The sequence below is a fragment of the Amblyomma mixtum genome, chromosome 7 (assembly GCF_055824585.1).
Source record: "Amblyomma mixtum isolate Tamu chromosome 7, ASM5582458v1, whole genome shotgun sequence".
Taxonomy (NCBI): domain Eukaryota; kingdom Metazoa; phylum Arthropoda; class Arachnida; order Ixodida; family Ixodidae; genus Amblyomma; species Amblyomma mixtum.
This window is the reverse complement of record NC_143018.1, coordinates 28,876,319-28,888,474: the sequence shown is the minus strand read 5'-3', so window position 1 is coordinate 28,888,474 and position 12,156 is coordinate 28,876,319. Positions and strand designations below refer to the sequence as shown.

Here is a 12,156-nt window from a genome sequence, read left to right as displayed (position 1 = left end):
TCAGTATTTGTGCACCGGTACCTAGTTTTCCAATATTTTATCGCCGCCGTGGTGGCTCAGTGGTTATGGTGCTCGGCTGCTGACCCGAATGACGCGGGTTCGATCCCGGTCGCGGCAGTTGAATTTCTTTGGAGGAGAAATTCCAGAGGCTCGTGTACTGTGCGATGTCAGTGCACGTTAAAGAACCCCTGGTGGTAGAAAATTTCCGGAGCCCTCCACTACGGCGTCTCTCATAGCCTTAGTCGCTTTGGGACGTTAAACTCCATAAACCAACCAGTTTTCCAATATTCAAAATGCTTGTCTAAAAATGTTGGGCATGTTCCTGTGAATTTTCTTTTTGCCTTTTTTTCCTCAGTCCCCGGCTCCTCGGCGGCAGTGACGTCCATGTACCCACGGAAGAAGGCGCGCATGGGAAACTGTTCGTCGCAAGGGAAAAACAGGATGGTTCGACATAGACAATTTTCGTCATAAAAATTCGAAGCTTTATTTGGAAACAAAGTCAAATTTATAGTAAAATCTCAACTCAATACGGTTATTCTGTCACAGCGCATCGCAGAGACCTGGCAAACGCGATAAGGCTGGAGGCGAGTGCAGTCAGCGCGCAAATGACCTTTGATTGGTTTGGTTCATTGGGGTTTAACGTCCCAAAGCAACTCAGGCTATGAGGGACGCCGTAGTGGAGGGCTCCGGAAATTTCACTACGGCGTCCCTCATTGCCCGAGTTGCTTTGGGACGTTAAAAACCAAACCAAAACAATCAAAGGTCATTTGCTTGTCACATCAGGATAAAATAAAATAAAATCAAAGCAGGAATAAAATAAGGCTGAAAATTCTATGTACATAACATGATAATATTGAAGAAAGCTCTCAGACATCCGTTCAATGAAAGAATTTGCCCCGGATTGCCTGGAAAGCTCTTCCGATAAGAAGGTTGAGACGAGACAGCATGTTTAGTCCGGCGGACAGGGCGCTTTCGACTCGTGACTGAAGTGACCAGTCGCCTTGAACCTGCCTCGGCTCTTCGCTGGAGAGCGGCTGGGGTCCTTCCTCTACAGAAAAGAACAAATACATGTATCATTGCTCTAGTTCGTTCGATATAGGCACTTAAGTCATGAGCCATGAGCCCATAACCCCAGTTGCAGTAGAAGGGTAGGCTGCCGCGGGAGACGGAGACGCCAACGTATAGCGGCGCTCCATAGTTCCCCTTGGGGAACCCCAAAAAGTGAATCTCGTACACTTAATTTGTCTGGTCCGGTGTGTCTCCGATAGGTACAAGCTTTTATCTGTCCTTGTGCTTCTCTTCTCTGCGGTGAACTGCTTTAAAAATGCGTTTGTTCCCACATTGAACAGGCCAAGAAAACTGTGCCATAGCGCAGTGTGTTCAAAGTGCCCTTGACCTTAAAATGTATCGCCATCACTGGCGAGAAAAAGCGCGAAAGAAATTTTTAAAAATCTTTATTATTGTGTGATAGTGTGAGTCCCATCAGGGACTGTGACAGGAAGGGCTCTGAGGGTACAAATAATAGGCTACTGTAATAAGCTATTGGAAGTTCTGCTCGATTTTAATGATTATCACGTGGTTTCAGTTGTGTTCTGTGAGCTTTCATTTCATTTCATTTCATTTATTGATCCCTTAAAGGCCCCAAGGCATTACATACATTAAATGTGTTCTTGCTTGAACGGTTGTAGCTTCATCAGCTTTGGTTGACTACAGAGTTCACAATAACGAAGGGCTAAGTCAGTGGAGTTGGGATATGCTCACTTCATTACCCGTTGCATAAAATGGCCCGATTACAGGCGGCGATCAGGACCACAATGTTTGTGGTGTCAAGCACAACAAGAGGCAACATACCGAAAGCTGCCTCGGACGTCTCTCGCCTCTTGGCCGCCGTGCCCCGGGAGAAACTGCAAGAGACCGAAGAAACTATAGAAACTTGAAGCCGGGGTCCCACTAACATCGGCCTATGCTAATATATATATATATTATGAACAGTATGAAGATCACGGGCGGCAAAGGCAACAACACACACAGTGTCCGCTAACAAAGTACACTACACACACATTCACTCTGGGTACTTCCCATCACATTTTTTTCTATAATTGTACAATATCAATCTTGGTGCTATTAATGCATGGGAGACAATAGACACGGAAATCATAGAATGTGGACTTTAAACGCATTCCATGCATTAAAAGCTCTAAATATATACCTAACCTGAACTTTTTGATGCGTCGTACAGGCCACAGAATTCTTAACCCATTTTTTTTTTTACATTCCACTTTATTTTTTCCACTGAAAGAACGCTTCTGTCTCTCTGATTCTCTTTCTGAGAGCCAAAGGAATTCACAAAGACGGTATTTTGTGCGCTTTGTTTCCTGGAGTTAAACGAATGGTTATAGGCTGCTTGGCGTTGGGAGAAAGAGGACAACACTTAGCTTTAAGTAACACAGCGTTAACGTTCATTAACTACATTCTTTCTTAATGAGTGCCTCTTTCTAATTATGCACACTCATTAGCATACGTCAGTAGGGTATACTAGGCCGCGTGATATGCCACGAGATCTCGCACTGATAATGAGAGAAAGTAATTTAAGGGAAAAAAAAGATGGTTTGATTTGGTTTGGTTTGTGGCGTTTAACGTCCCAAAGCGACTCAGGCTGTGAGAGCCGCTGTAGTGAAGGGCTCTGAAATTTCGACCACCTGGAGTTCTTTAACCTGCGCTGACATCGCACAGCACACGGGCCTCTAGAATTTCGCCTCCATCGAAATTCGACCGCCGCGGCCGGGATCGAACCCGCGTCTTACGGTTCAGCAGCCGAACGCCGTAACCAGTGAGCCACCGCGGCTGCTTGAAAGGAAGGGTGGAGAGGTCACCTGGCGGTAAGGTGACCTTAGCTTGCTGCTCCGCTCCTGACCTGTTACTCTTTTCAGCATAATTAATTTCACAATTTACTCTACAGCCTCATGTAACCGTGACATTTAGGTCGTGCTACCACCTTACAGTCAAAATTTAACTCGTTTTAATCGTTTTCATTGCACACTTCAACATCTGACGTCACAAACCTCTCGAACAATCCTGGATTAGTGTGACTACGAGCGCGGCTTTTCTGCCGAACGTCAGCTCTAATGCTGCTGCATGGATAATGAACGCAGAGAGAACGACGATCTTACACCAAATGCATGCCGCTTGGGTTGAATTCGCAACTGGCATTAGATTAAAATAAAAAGAGAAATATGCGCACAAATAGGGCGTAAAACTTTCAGCGTGCGATAAGCTACACTACAGCATCTGAAGAAGTAAATGTGCAGAAAAAAAAAAGTGGGGCGCAATACAAACGCAGTCACTCAGCAGAGCGATGGCTGCTTGGCACACACCCACAAATGGCCAGCTTGTAAATCGCTTGATTCCTACGCTGCTCCTTCAAATATTCTAAGAGTTACATGCCTAATATTCTAGCACAAGAATTTTAAAATTGAAAAATTGTAAGGTACTGTTATGGAAATATTGAAGGTAGTGGTCCATTCTTCTGACGTGCAGCAAAATCTTTCTGTTAAGTGTTTGAATCGATCGCATCGAACAGTTAAGACTGCCATAGAAAAGCAATAGGGAACGCTTTTTAAGGCAGCAAAAAATAGGAAAAAAAATGAAAGACCTCCATCGCGTGATCTGCGGACATATTGATAACCAACCATTATATGAAAAAATCGCATTTATCACAGGTTTCCCGCTTAAAAATGCTTTTGTCCAGAATTCTTGGGTATGTAAACGCTCACGCAAGTTAGTGCTCCATGCAAAAATGTTGCCTAGGCTTTGAGAGTCCTGCTTGAAAAAAAGCAATAGAAGCGCCGATAACTATGCATTTTTACGTTATGACGAGCTTTTATGTATTTCACTTTCAACGTAACTTTTTTTCGACATGATCAGTTTCTTGCACAAACTGTTTTGTTTTGGATTCTGCACCATGTTTTTCCTTTATTTTGACCTTACGCTTTATGCGCAAGCCATTTCCTTACCAGCACGTCGGTGCGAATACGCTTTTGGCTTAACTCTCGCTGATAAGTTGCGATTTCTCCAACCTTTGTTAAGATTTTCCCAACAACACCCAATACGCGCAACTCAAGTGCCGTCTGCTATCGTGCTGCCAATCGTTTCCTATGCGTCGTTTTGCATAGGGTAGTCCTAAGCGCTCGCGTAAGCTGGAGAGGTAAAGGCTACACGAAGGTGACATCATGGCTTTCGTCTGCTTTCGTGCCGCCAATTTTTTCCTAAGCGTCGTTTTGCATAGGGTAGTCCTAAGCGCTGGCGTAGGCTGGAGAGATAAAGGCTACACGAAGGTGACGTCATGGCTTTCGTGCCGCCAATTTTTCCCTAAGCGTCGTTTTGCATAGGGTAGTCCTAAGCGCTGGCGTAGGCTGGAGAGATAAAGGCTACACGAAGGTGACGTTATGGCTTTCGTCTGCTTTCATGCAGCGAACTTTTTCCTATGCGTCGTTTTGGGTAGGGTAGTCCTCAGCGCTGCCATAGGCTGGAGAGATAAAGGCTTCACGAAGGTGACGTCATGGCTGACGTCACTATTTACTCGCACTCCCGAGTTGCCACAGCTCTGCTCACGTACGTATAACCATGGTTTATAATCCGCAACTTGCCTCGGTACTCTGCAGCCTTCATACGCACTTGCGCTCAGGGGACTAACGAACGCTTGCAGCGACTTTACGCGAGTTCTATGCAGAGTTCGTGTACAAATTACTCAGTGCTCACTTACCTGCCGATCGGCGACGTAGCCACGCGGCTCTTGATTGAGCGCACCCGCCCATGAAGCACCGATCGCGATGGGGAGGTTGCGGAGCAGATCGGCATTGTGGAACGGCGCTGCGTAACAGATCTCTTTCTGTTACCTGATCCATGAGCGGCCCCAGTCGTTGGTATGCCGGTGTTAAACTGCACAAAAATACCCAACAGCTGACCATATGTCCTCCTCACAGCAGGAATGCTAATTGTGTCGCTGATTTTTTTTTAAGCGCTTAGCAAATGATACTTCTTGGATGGAAAGATGTCTTGCTTCATTTCTAATTTTTACTGTGGCCTCGGAGAGACCAATATGAAGATAAGTATGAAATTTTAGAAGCGCATAGGAAAACGAGATCCCGCTCTACGCAGAAGTGTGCGTTTATGCGTAATCGTGTCACCGATACAGGGCTGTTTACTGCCGCTTAAAATTCGCGTAAAAAAGCTCGCCTTTTTTTTTACCACCTCTGTGAAACGTGTTCACTCTGACCTTCACCTTATCAGACCTTGAAACGATTTGACTTCGAGCATCCTTGCTAAATGCCACTGCAGGTATCAGATGTGTCTCTGATAAAGGAGTTTTTCGATGCATGAAATTCTTTCCGTGGCTGAAACATTTCCGAGCCTGCGCTCGTTTATATTGTACAGATGTCTCGTAGCCATGATCAGAAAGATATTTCAGCGTCCTTTTACAGCGCTCTATCGTCCTGCGTCCCGCGCTGCGTTGATCGTGTTGACACTGTCGATATTATGCGTGGTGCTGTAGAATTGTAGTTATGACGACATGTTCTGGCCAAACACGCAATAATTTCTGTCGCACTGTTTTGACTGCTGTTTTCACGACAAATATTTCAGTAGCACCGAAAGACACCGTGCTATCATTACGCAAAGGGGCCGTGATAAGTACTCATTTTACGGCCGAAAAAAAGAAGAAACGCCACACTTCGCCCAAATAACAGGAGTAACATGTGGTAAAACTGCTATTTCAAGCTTCATTCCCCCGCACAACACACACTCATTACTTCGTCACCATTGCCAGCTTCGTCCGAGCCGTGGTTGTCTTGAGTTAACGAGATGTCACCATTACCTCCCCATGGGACGTCCGTGTGCCGATAGCTGTAACATATTTCGCCCATTGTTTTACCAGAAAAGGTCTACCACACACTAACTAGCTGCGCCGCTCTAGGAGGATAGTATCGTGAAAGTCCTCGTGATTTCTGTCCCGTTAGCTTTTGTGCCATTACATTTCTTGCGTCACTTCACCTGATACAAGTGCTAAATTCTACCAATGACCCTCACGAAGGGTCAAAAATATTCTGTAATTACCAATCGTCCTTTTATAGAAGGTGCTCGCTATGTTCTATGCATTTTTTTTTTATTTTTTATGAATGTACTTCACTACTCGTGTAATGCTTCACTTGTAGGCAATTCAGAAAACCCAATAAATAAATTGCCCTAATACCGGACCTGGCCAAAAAAAGCGCTTGTGTCATCTCGGTGAATTTTTCTTTTTGGGGCTTCTTGGCCGCGAATACGCAACGGCTCCGGCATGTATACCCACTAGTTCAACGCTGCTAAGCGGCTCACTTTTTCAGCCCTTCCAAGAACGTCGTTATTCCAAACATGCTTGCAGTCAGCGTATCATACAGACTGTTGTGTTGACGTCATCATCAGCCTACGCCCACTGCAGGAAAAACGCCTCTTTTCTTTTCGATTAACCCTGTCCTGTGCCATCAGCGGCCACACTATGCCCGCAAACTTCCTATAATCCGCACACCTAACTTTCTGCCGCCCCCTGTTACGCTTGCCTTCTCTTGGAACCTAGACCGTTACCTTCAACGACCATCGATCATCTTGCCTTCGCACTAAATACCCTGCCCAAGCCAATTTCTTCTCGACTTCGGCTAGGATGTCATTAACTCGCTTTTGTTGCTTCATCCACTCTACTCTCTTCGTGTTCCTTAACGTTTCACCAATCATTCTCCTTTCCATAGCTCGCTGCGTTGTCCTCAATTGAAGATGAACCCATTTCGTCAGCCACCGCAATTCTGCCCAATGGGTGAGTAGCGGAAGCATGTCCCATTTATCTTTTTTATGAACAGAGATACTTTCTAATTAATGTCGTGCTTCAGCACAAGTTACACATTTCCGACACAATGAGTACATATTGGATTAAAAAAGCAGCGGGGAACAAATCGCAATTCGGATGTCGAGTGCGAGAAATACAATTTCGTCAAATTGAAAGTTAGGCAGTAGGCGCCTCACTGATGACAGCGCATGAATGGATGGATGACAAAAGATATCGCCGATAATTAATGACCGTTTTGAAGCGCGGTAGTTGAGACACCACAGAGCTCTAGTATCTCTACGCTTTTCTCTTAGATTCCACGGTCATAACTCACAAAGTAACGAATATTTCCTTACTTGAGAGTAAGAGTAAAGTAAGCGAGTAGGTGGGGAAAATATGCAAAGCTATGCCGAAATTCTTCTCGAAAGCACACGTCACACGTCGTGAATACTCACTGTGCGGCGAAGGCGCTTATAGTAACGTTCGTGCCGCTTCTTGAAGGCAGCGTATTCCTCCAGTGGAGGAAACGGCCGTGAGTGACGGCACGGCGGCAAGTAAGGGAGCTTGCTTGAGCTCGTACCCATCTTCTGCAGTCGACGAAGGGTACCTGCAAGGTTGATATGCCCCACATAAGGCGCAGGCAGCGCCGCGGTGCTGCAGCCGTCAACACCTTTACGAACCGCGATGCGCCTAACAGACGACATAGGAGCAATACAAGGGGGGCGTGAACCGCTTCTGGCTGTCGTTTCGTATATTAAGTGGTGCGGGTTGGACAATATTATTCACGGAAAAAAAACATAGCGCACTCAAGATAACAGACAAGGAACACTGAACAACACAGGCGCTTACTGGGCGTTTGTTCCAAAAGCGCCGAAAAGAAAAAACCACAAACAGAAACAAAGGCCACCGCGCAGGTGCACAGGATGAGAGTAATGCAGGCGAGTCAAGATAAGAAAACTACTTTTCATGCACGACCACCATTGGGTCAGCAACACCTCTGTGCTCGTTCTTACGGACATGATAGGCCTCGGAGACATCTAGTCGGTTGATTTGGGTGCCGGAACAAGAGTGTGGTTTTATCAAGCAAAGGCTTGCAACCACTACATTTGGAACAGTGTTTAGCAAGACTGGAAAAAGGCGGCCTTTTCAAGGACAAAAATTGCTCTTGCAAACGTACATTAAGGCAACGGCCAGTTTGACCAATGTTGGTCCCCCCGCACTTATTTATTTTTCTCGCCCTTTCTAATATACGTCGTTTTGTATCGAAATGTGCACGGACAGGCTCGTACATTCTTAATGTGAACACGCGAGCGCGTGGCAGCGCTCCGCAGACTGCCAGTAAATCCGCCCATTGAAGCAAAGCAGCGCATGCGCAGAGCAACCTCCAGTTGGTGTCTCGCATCGTCTGCTATCGATAAGTTTCCAGAGCACCGCTAACCTCCTCTCCCTGCCATCAGATTTGGAAGCTTCATGGCTGGCCCTGACTGACGTTCTCAGCACTGAAATCGCATCCGTGTGGCCTGCATATCCGCCACAACGTTATTATAAGTGACAAAACAAACTTTTGAGTAGTTGGCCCCGCTAACTTCGGAAGTAACGTGAACGGACACTCAGAACAAACGGAAACAACTATTTTTGTAACTCGTTGCAGCATCATCTCGCGCATGTACGCGGGCCTCAGAGGAAAGCCCACAGGCTTTGGAAGCCCGCCGCTCTACGGGATTTTCTTGCAAAGCATAGTGTTTGATGTTATTGGCCGCCGTATTTCTTCTAAACCTGGCGGGGCGGGGTAAAGGAACGCGTTACTGTGGAAACTTATCCAGTGACTGTCTGCTTTAGAACTCGACGGCACTAGCCTCAGCGCGTGAGCGAACAACGCAGACGACAGCAAGGGTCACATCCATGCCCCACTACGCATGCGTCAGTTTGCTTCGTTGTGTGGCCGCACCGGTTGCACTGGCGCTCTACGGAGCGCTGCCAAAGAGAAACATACTATATGGCGCTGCTGCGCGCTCGCGTGTTCACCCTAAGAATACACGAGCCTGTAGGCGCGTGAAGCTTTCGATAATCAGGGTTACAAGCTAAAACAAGAAAGGAAAGAACTATCGCATGATGTAGTTATGAAGGTCGTTGAAGTCCATGAGGTACATGACAGTCAAGCAGCCACGTGACCACACGCGTGCACTGCAATTCAGCATCAAGGTGAACTGTCAGCTGAAAAAAGCTGTTCCATGCGAAGATCATTCAGAATTGCCGCTAATATTCCGGTGCGGTGAATCAGTTTTAATAAACGGATGTAAATGCCTAGGTTTTTCAGTTTCACACATTGTGGCACATGAGGGAGCCCATCCTCTTCGTGTCCACTACATTTTGGAAAGTTCTTGATGCTCTTTGGACATAAATTTCACCTCGGCGTTTATGCGCTTATCGCTATCGATATTCTGGATATACCTTAACCGTCGGTCTAATAATTTTTTTTGTTGCGCAAATCCACCGTTTGGTATAAACAAATGACACATAAGTACCGGTTCATTTCCTTATTTCTAGCAGAGCTCGATATCGAGGTCCGTGTTCAGATGGTGTTCTACCTAAGCGGGCTCGCCGCAGTCTATAAAGATCCCCGGGTCATGAGCTCTGTTCAGGCAAAACCTCCTTTATTTCATAGCCTGTGACGTCGCTCGCCCCACTGTGGGGGAGCTCTCGCTTCGTATACTCGTCCCGGGATGGCGCCACTTACGGGGAACTGTAACTTACGTCGCAGCGGGAGCAGGAGCTCATGGGAGCTGCTGTCATGTCTGGGGAACGCGCTATGCACCAAACGTTGCACCGCCTTGCGAAGATAAAAATCAAATTGTTCGCTCATTTCCCGTGGTATGTCGCTAGTTACGGGGGCGCTCTCCCTCCCTTCCTACAAAGATGGAGGAGGTCAGGAGGACAGCGAATGGAAGAGCGGAAGAAAGGGCAGAAGACGGTATGATTTGCTGAAACTGGCAGATCTGGTCGGAATTTAAATCAACAAAGCTTTGACTCAGGGCATAAGAACAAAAAAAAAACTCAATGTGTAACTGTCGAAACTAGTCCAAATATAGCACGTGGAAACAGTTGATCGATCAAGACAGGACAAGGCTATTGGCGCCTCTTAATTACATGCAGAAAAACACCCCGAGCAGATTCAGGATGCTTAGTCAACGCACTTAGCCGCGAGAGATGAGGTGGAAATCGCAGTAAGCTATCGGGCAACAAACGTCGAGGCTTTCCACCCGTGAACGCCAGATGCGATCTGGAGGGAAAAGAAATCGCCTGACAAGGTCGAAGGAGAATGACGTATAGACGTACCGCCGCGAGCAGACTTAACACGAATGCACGAGCGTGTGGCTTGGACTGACTTTGGTGCCATTGAGCTTTGGTCGCTAGGAGTGAGACCATTTCAGGGTGGATGACCAGCCCCCACAAACACACCGAGCATGGCCTCCCAATGGACATAGAAAGTGCTTGGGCGTACTAGAGACGTTTCAGACATGCTGAGGACGTTCATTCGGACCAGTTGCCAGCGCTAAGCGGCACGAAAAGTCAAAGCCATGCCCTCGAGCATGCGTGTCAATTCTGCGGACGGCGGCGCACACGCATCCCCCTAGCATTAATTCCCGATTCTCGCAGTTTCTGAAGGGTTCGTTCCTCTCTGAGCGCGTGAAAGAGCCTTGTAGGAAAAATGTACTGCAGCTTTGGATTTTCTGCTCAGTCGGGAACCGGCACACGGTTCCCTGAGCTTCCGATCATGCCGGGCGGGCAGCCTGCAGTGACAGTTTTTTTTCTGTAGCGAAAGCTACACTAGGATCGCTAACACACATTACGCCGTGAGCCTCCGAATGACCTTGAAATGACATTGAGATAAGTAATGGTTGCACATCTGCCTTAACATGTGTGGGCCACCTTGGTGCTGCACCACTTAACCTTTGACCTTTCAAGTTGTCGGTAGAGGGCGGTAAGAAACCACGTGGTAATCACGTGGTGTGACGTGATTCAATTCACAGTCACGATATCGGGGTGAATGAATCGGAGCTGAGCGCTGTGCTATCGCTGCTTGAGAACTCGGTTCAGCAGAGGTGAACCACTGCCTTTTTTCAGTTTCCAGGAAACTGCAAGAACTACATGACTGTACACGACAGCAGTTTGATTGAAACGTGAATATGTAACTCAAGTCGTCGCAGTGAAAACACATAGCTCATATGCTGTAAAGGCGAAGAAAAGCGCTTCTTATTCTAGTGTACCGAACGAACAAGTGGCACAGCTCTGTTCACGAACCTGGTGCGGAGTCGCCGGCCCCTGGATTCTGTCGGGTGTGTGTGCGGGTGGCGAAGAGCCGCCCCTGAACGCCGGCCCCGGGCTCCTTTATCTGGTGTAGTCTCGCATCGCCATGCTGAGCCCGCTGAGCTCGGCAGTCGGGGTCTTCCCGGAGGCTGGGTCGGGCACCTGAAAGCAAGCCGGGCGGGACGCAACTCATGGCAGTTTGTGGAGACGGGTTGACGGAGGACAACTGAGACGCAGCCCAAAGGCAAGAGCGCGGACGCCTCTGCGCGTGCAATGGATTTCACGCGGTTCGAACGCCGGCTCGTGCGGCGAATCACTAATGATGATGATGATGCTGATAGTGGCGGATTTGTTTAATCGTCTACCAAAGCAACGACGGTTCCATTAAAAGCTTTCATACGTCAATCTTATAGGTTTTTCCTGGGATTAATTCTTTTCCCCTCATTATTAGTTTTATGTGCTGGTGCCGGCAAAGCTGATAAATTGCAGGCAAGGTCGAACGCCGTATCAAAGGCGTAGTTGACCAATGGCGAAGTACCGAACAGAAAAAAAAGCACAAAAGTAGTCGTTCCAAAGTAACGGCTCGCTTCTCTTTCGTGCTCATTTTTTTTTTTCAGTTCTACTTTGTCCTCAAGCTCATATGCGTAAAATCCTCCCGTACATCCAAATCTCCACTATCGTTTGTTTAGCACTGATCGCCAAGCACAGACCACTTCCCTCCCGTGGTATGTGTCATGTAAGAAAAGAAGAAGAAAAGAAACAACAACAAATCAATAGTTCTTGTTACAACTGTATTGGTCAAAAGAAAAGACGCCGAAGAGAGAGAGACAGAGAAATCAATATTTTACTGAGGTATTTGGGGCACGCAAGTTCCTTGGTCCCCGCACAACCCTACTGCACTACACGTTCATGAGTTCATGGAGTTCCGGAGGAGCACCCGTCCAGAGGTGCGAGGTGCAGGCATAGAGCACATTTCCCCCTCCGTCCGTTAACGT

At 47.2% G+C, this 12,156-nt stretch overlaps 1 protein-coding gene across 1 annotated transcript; it reads right to left on the bottom strand.

Moving 5' to 3' along the window:
- Positions 1–800: 800 nt before the first annotated feature.
- On the bottom strand, positions 801–7,417 carry LOC149335476 (uncharacterized). Its single transcript, XM_089553815.1, has 4 exons — positions 7,309–7,417; positions 4,763–4,938; positions 1,852–1,904; positions 801–1,048 (listed from the first exon to the last, which is right to left on the bottom strand). Exons 2-4 carry the CDS (start codon positions 4,855–4,857, stop codon positions 879–881), a joined length of 318 nt encoding a protein of 105 aa, XP_089409941.1. The 5' UTR covers positions 4,858–4,938; positions 7,309–7,417; the 3' UTR covers positions 801–878.
- Positions 7,418–12,156: the final 4,739 nt, after the last annotated feature.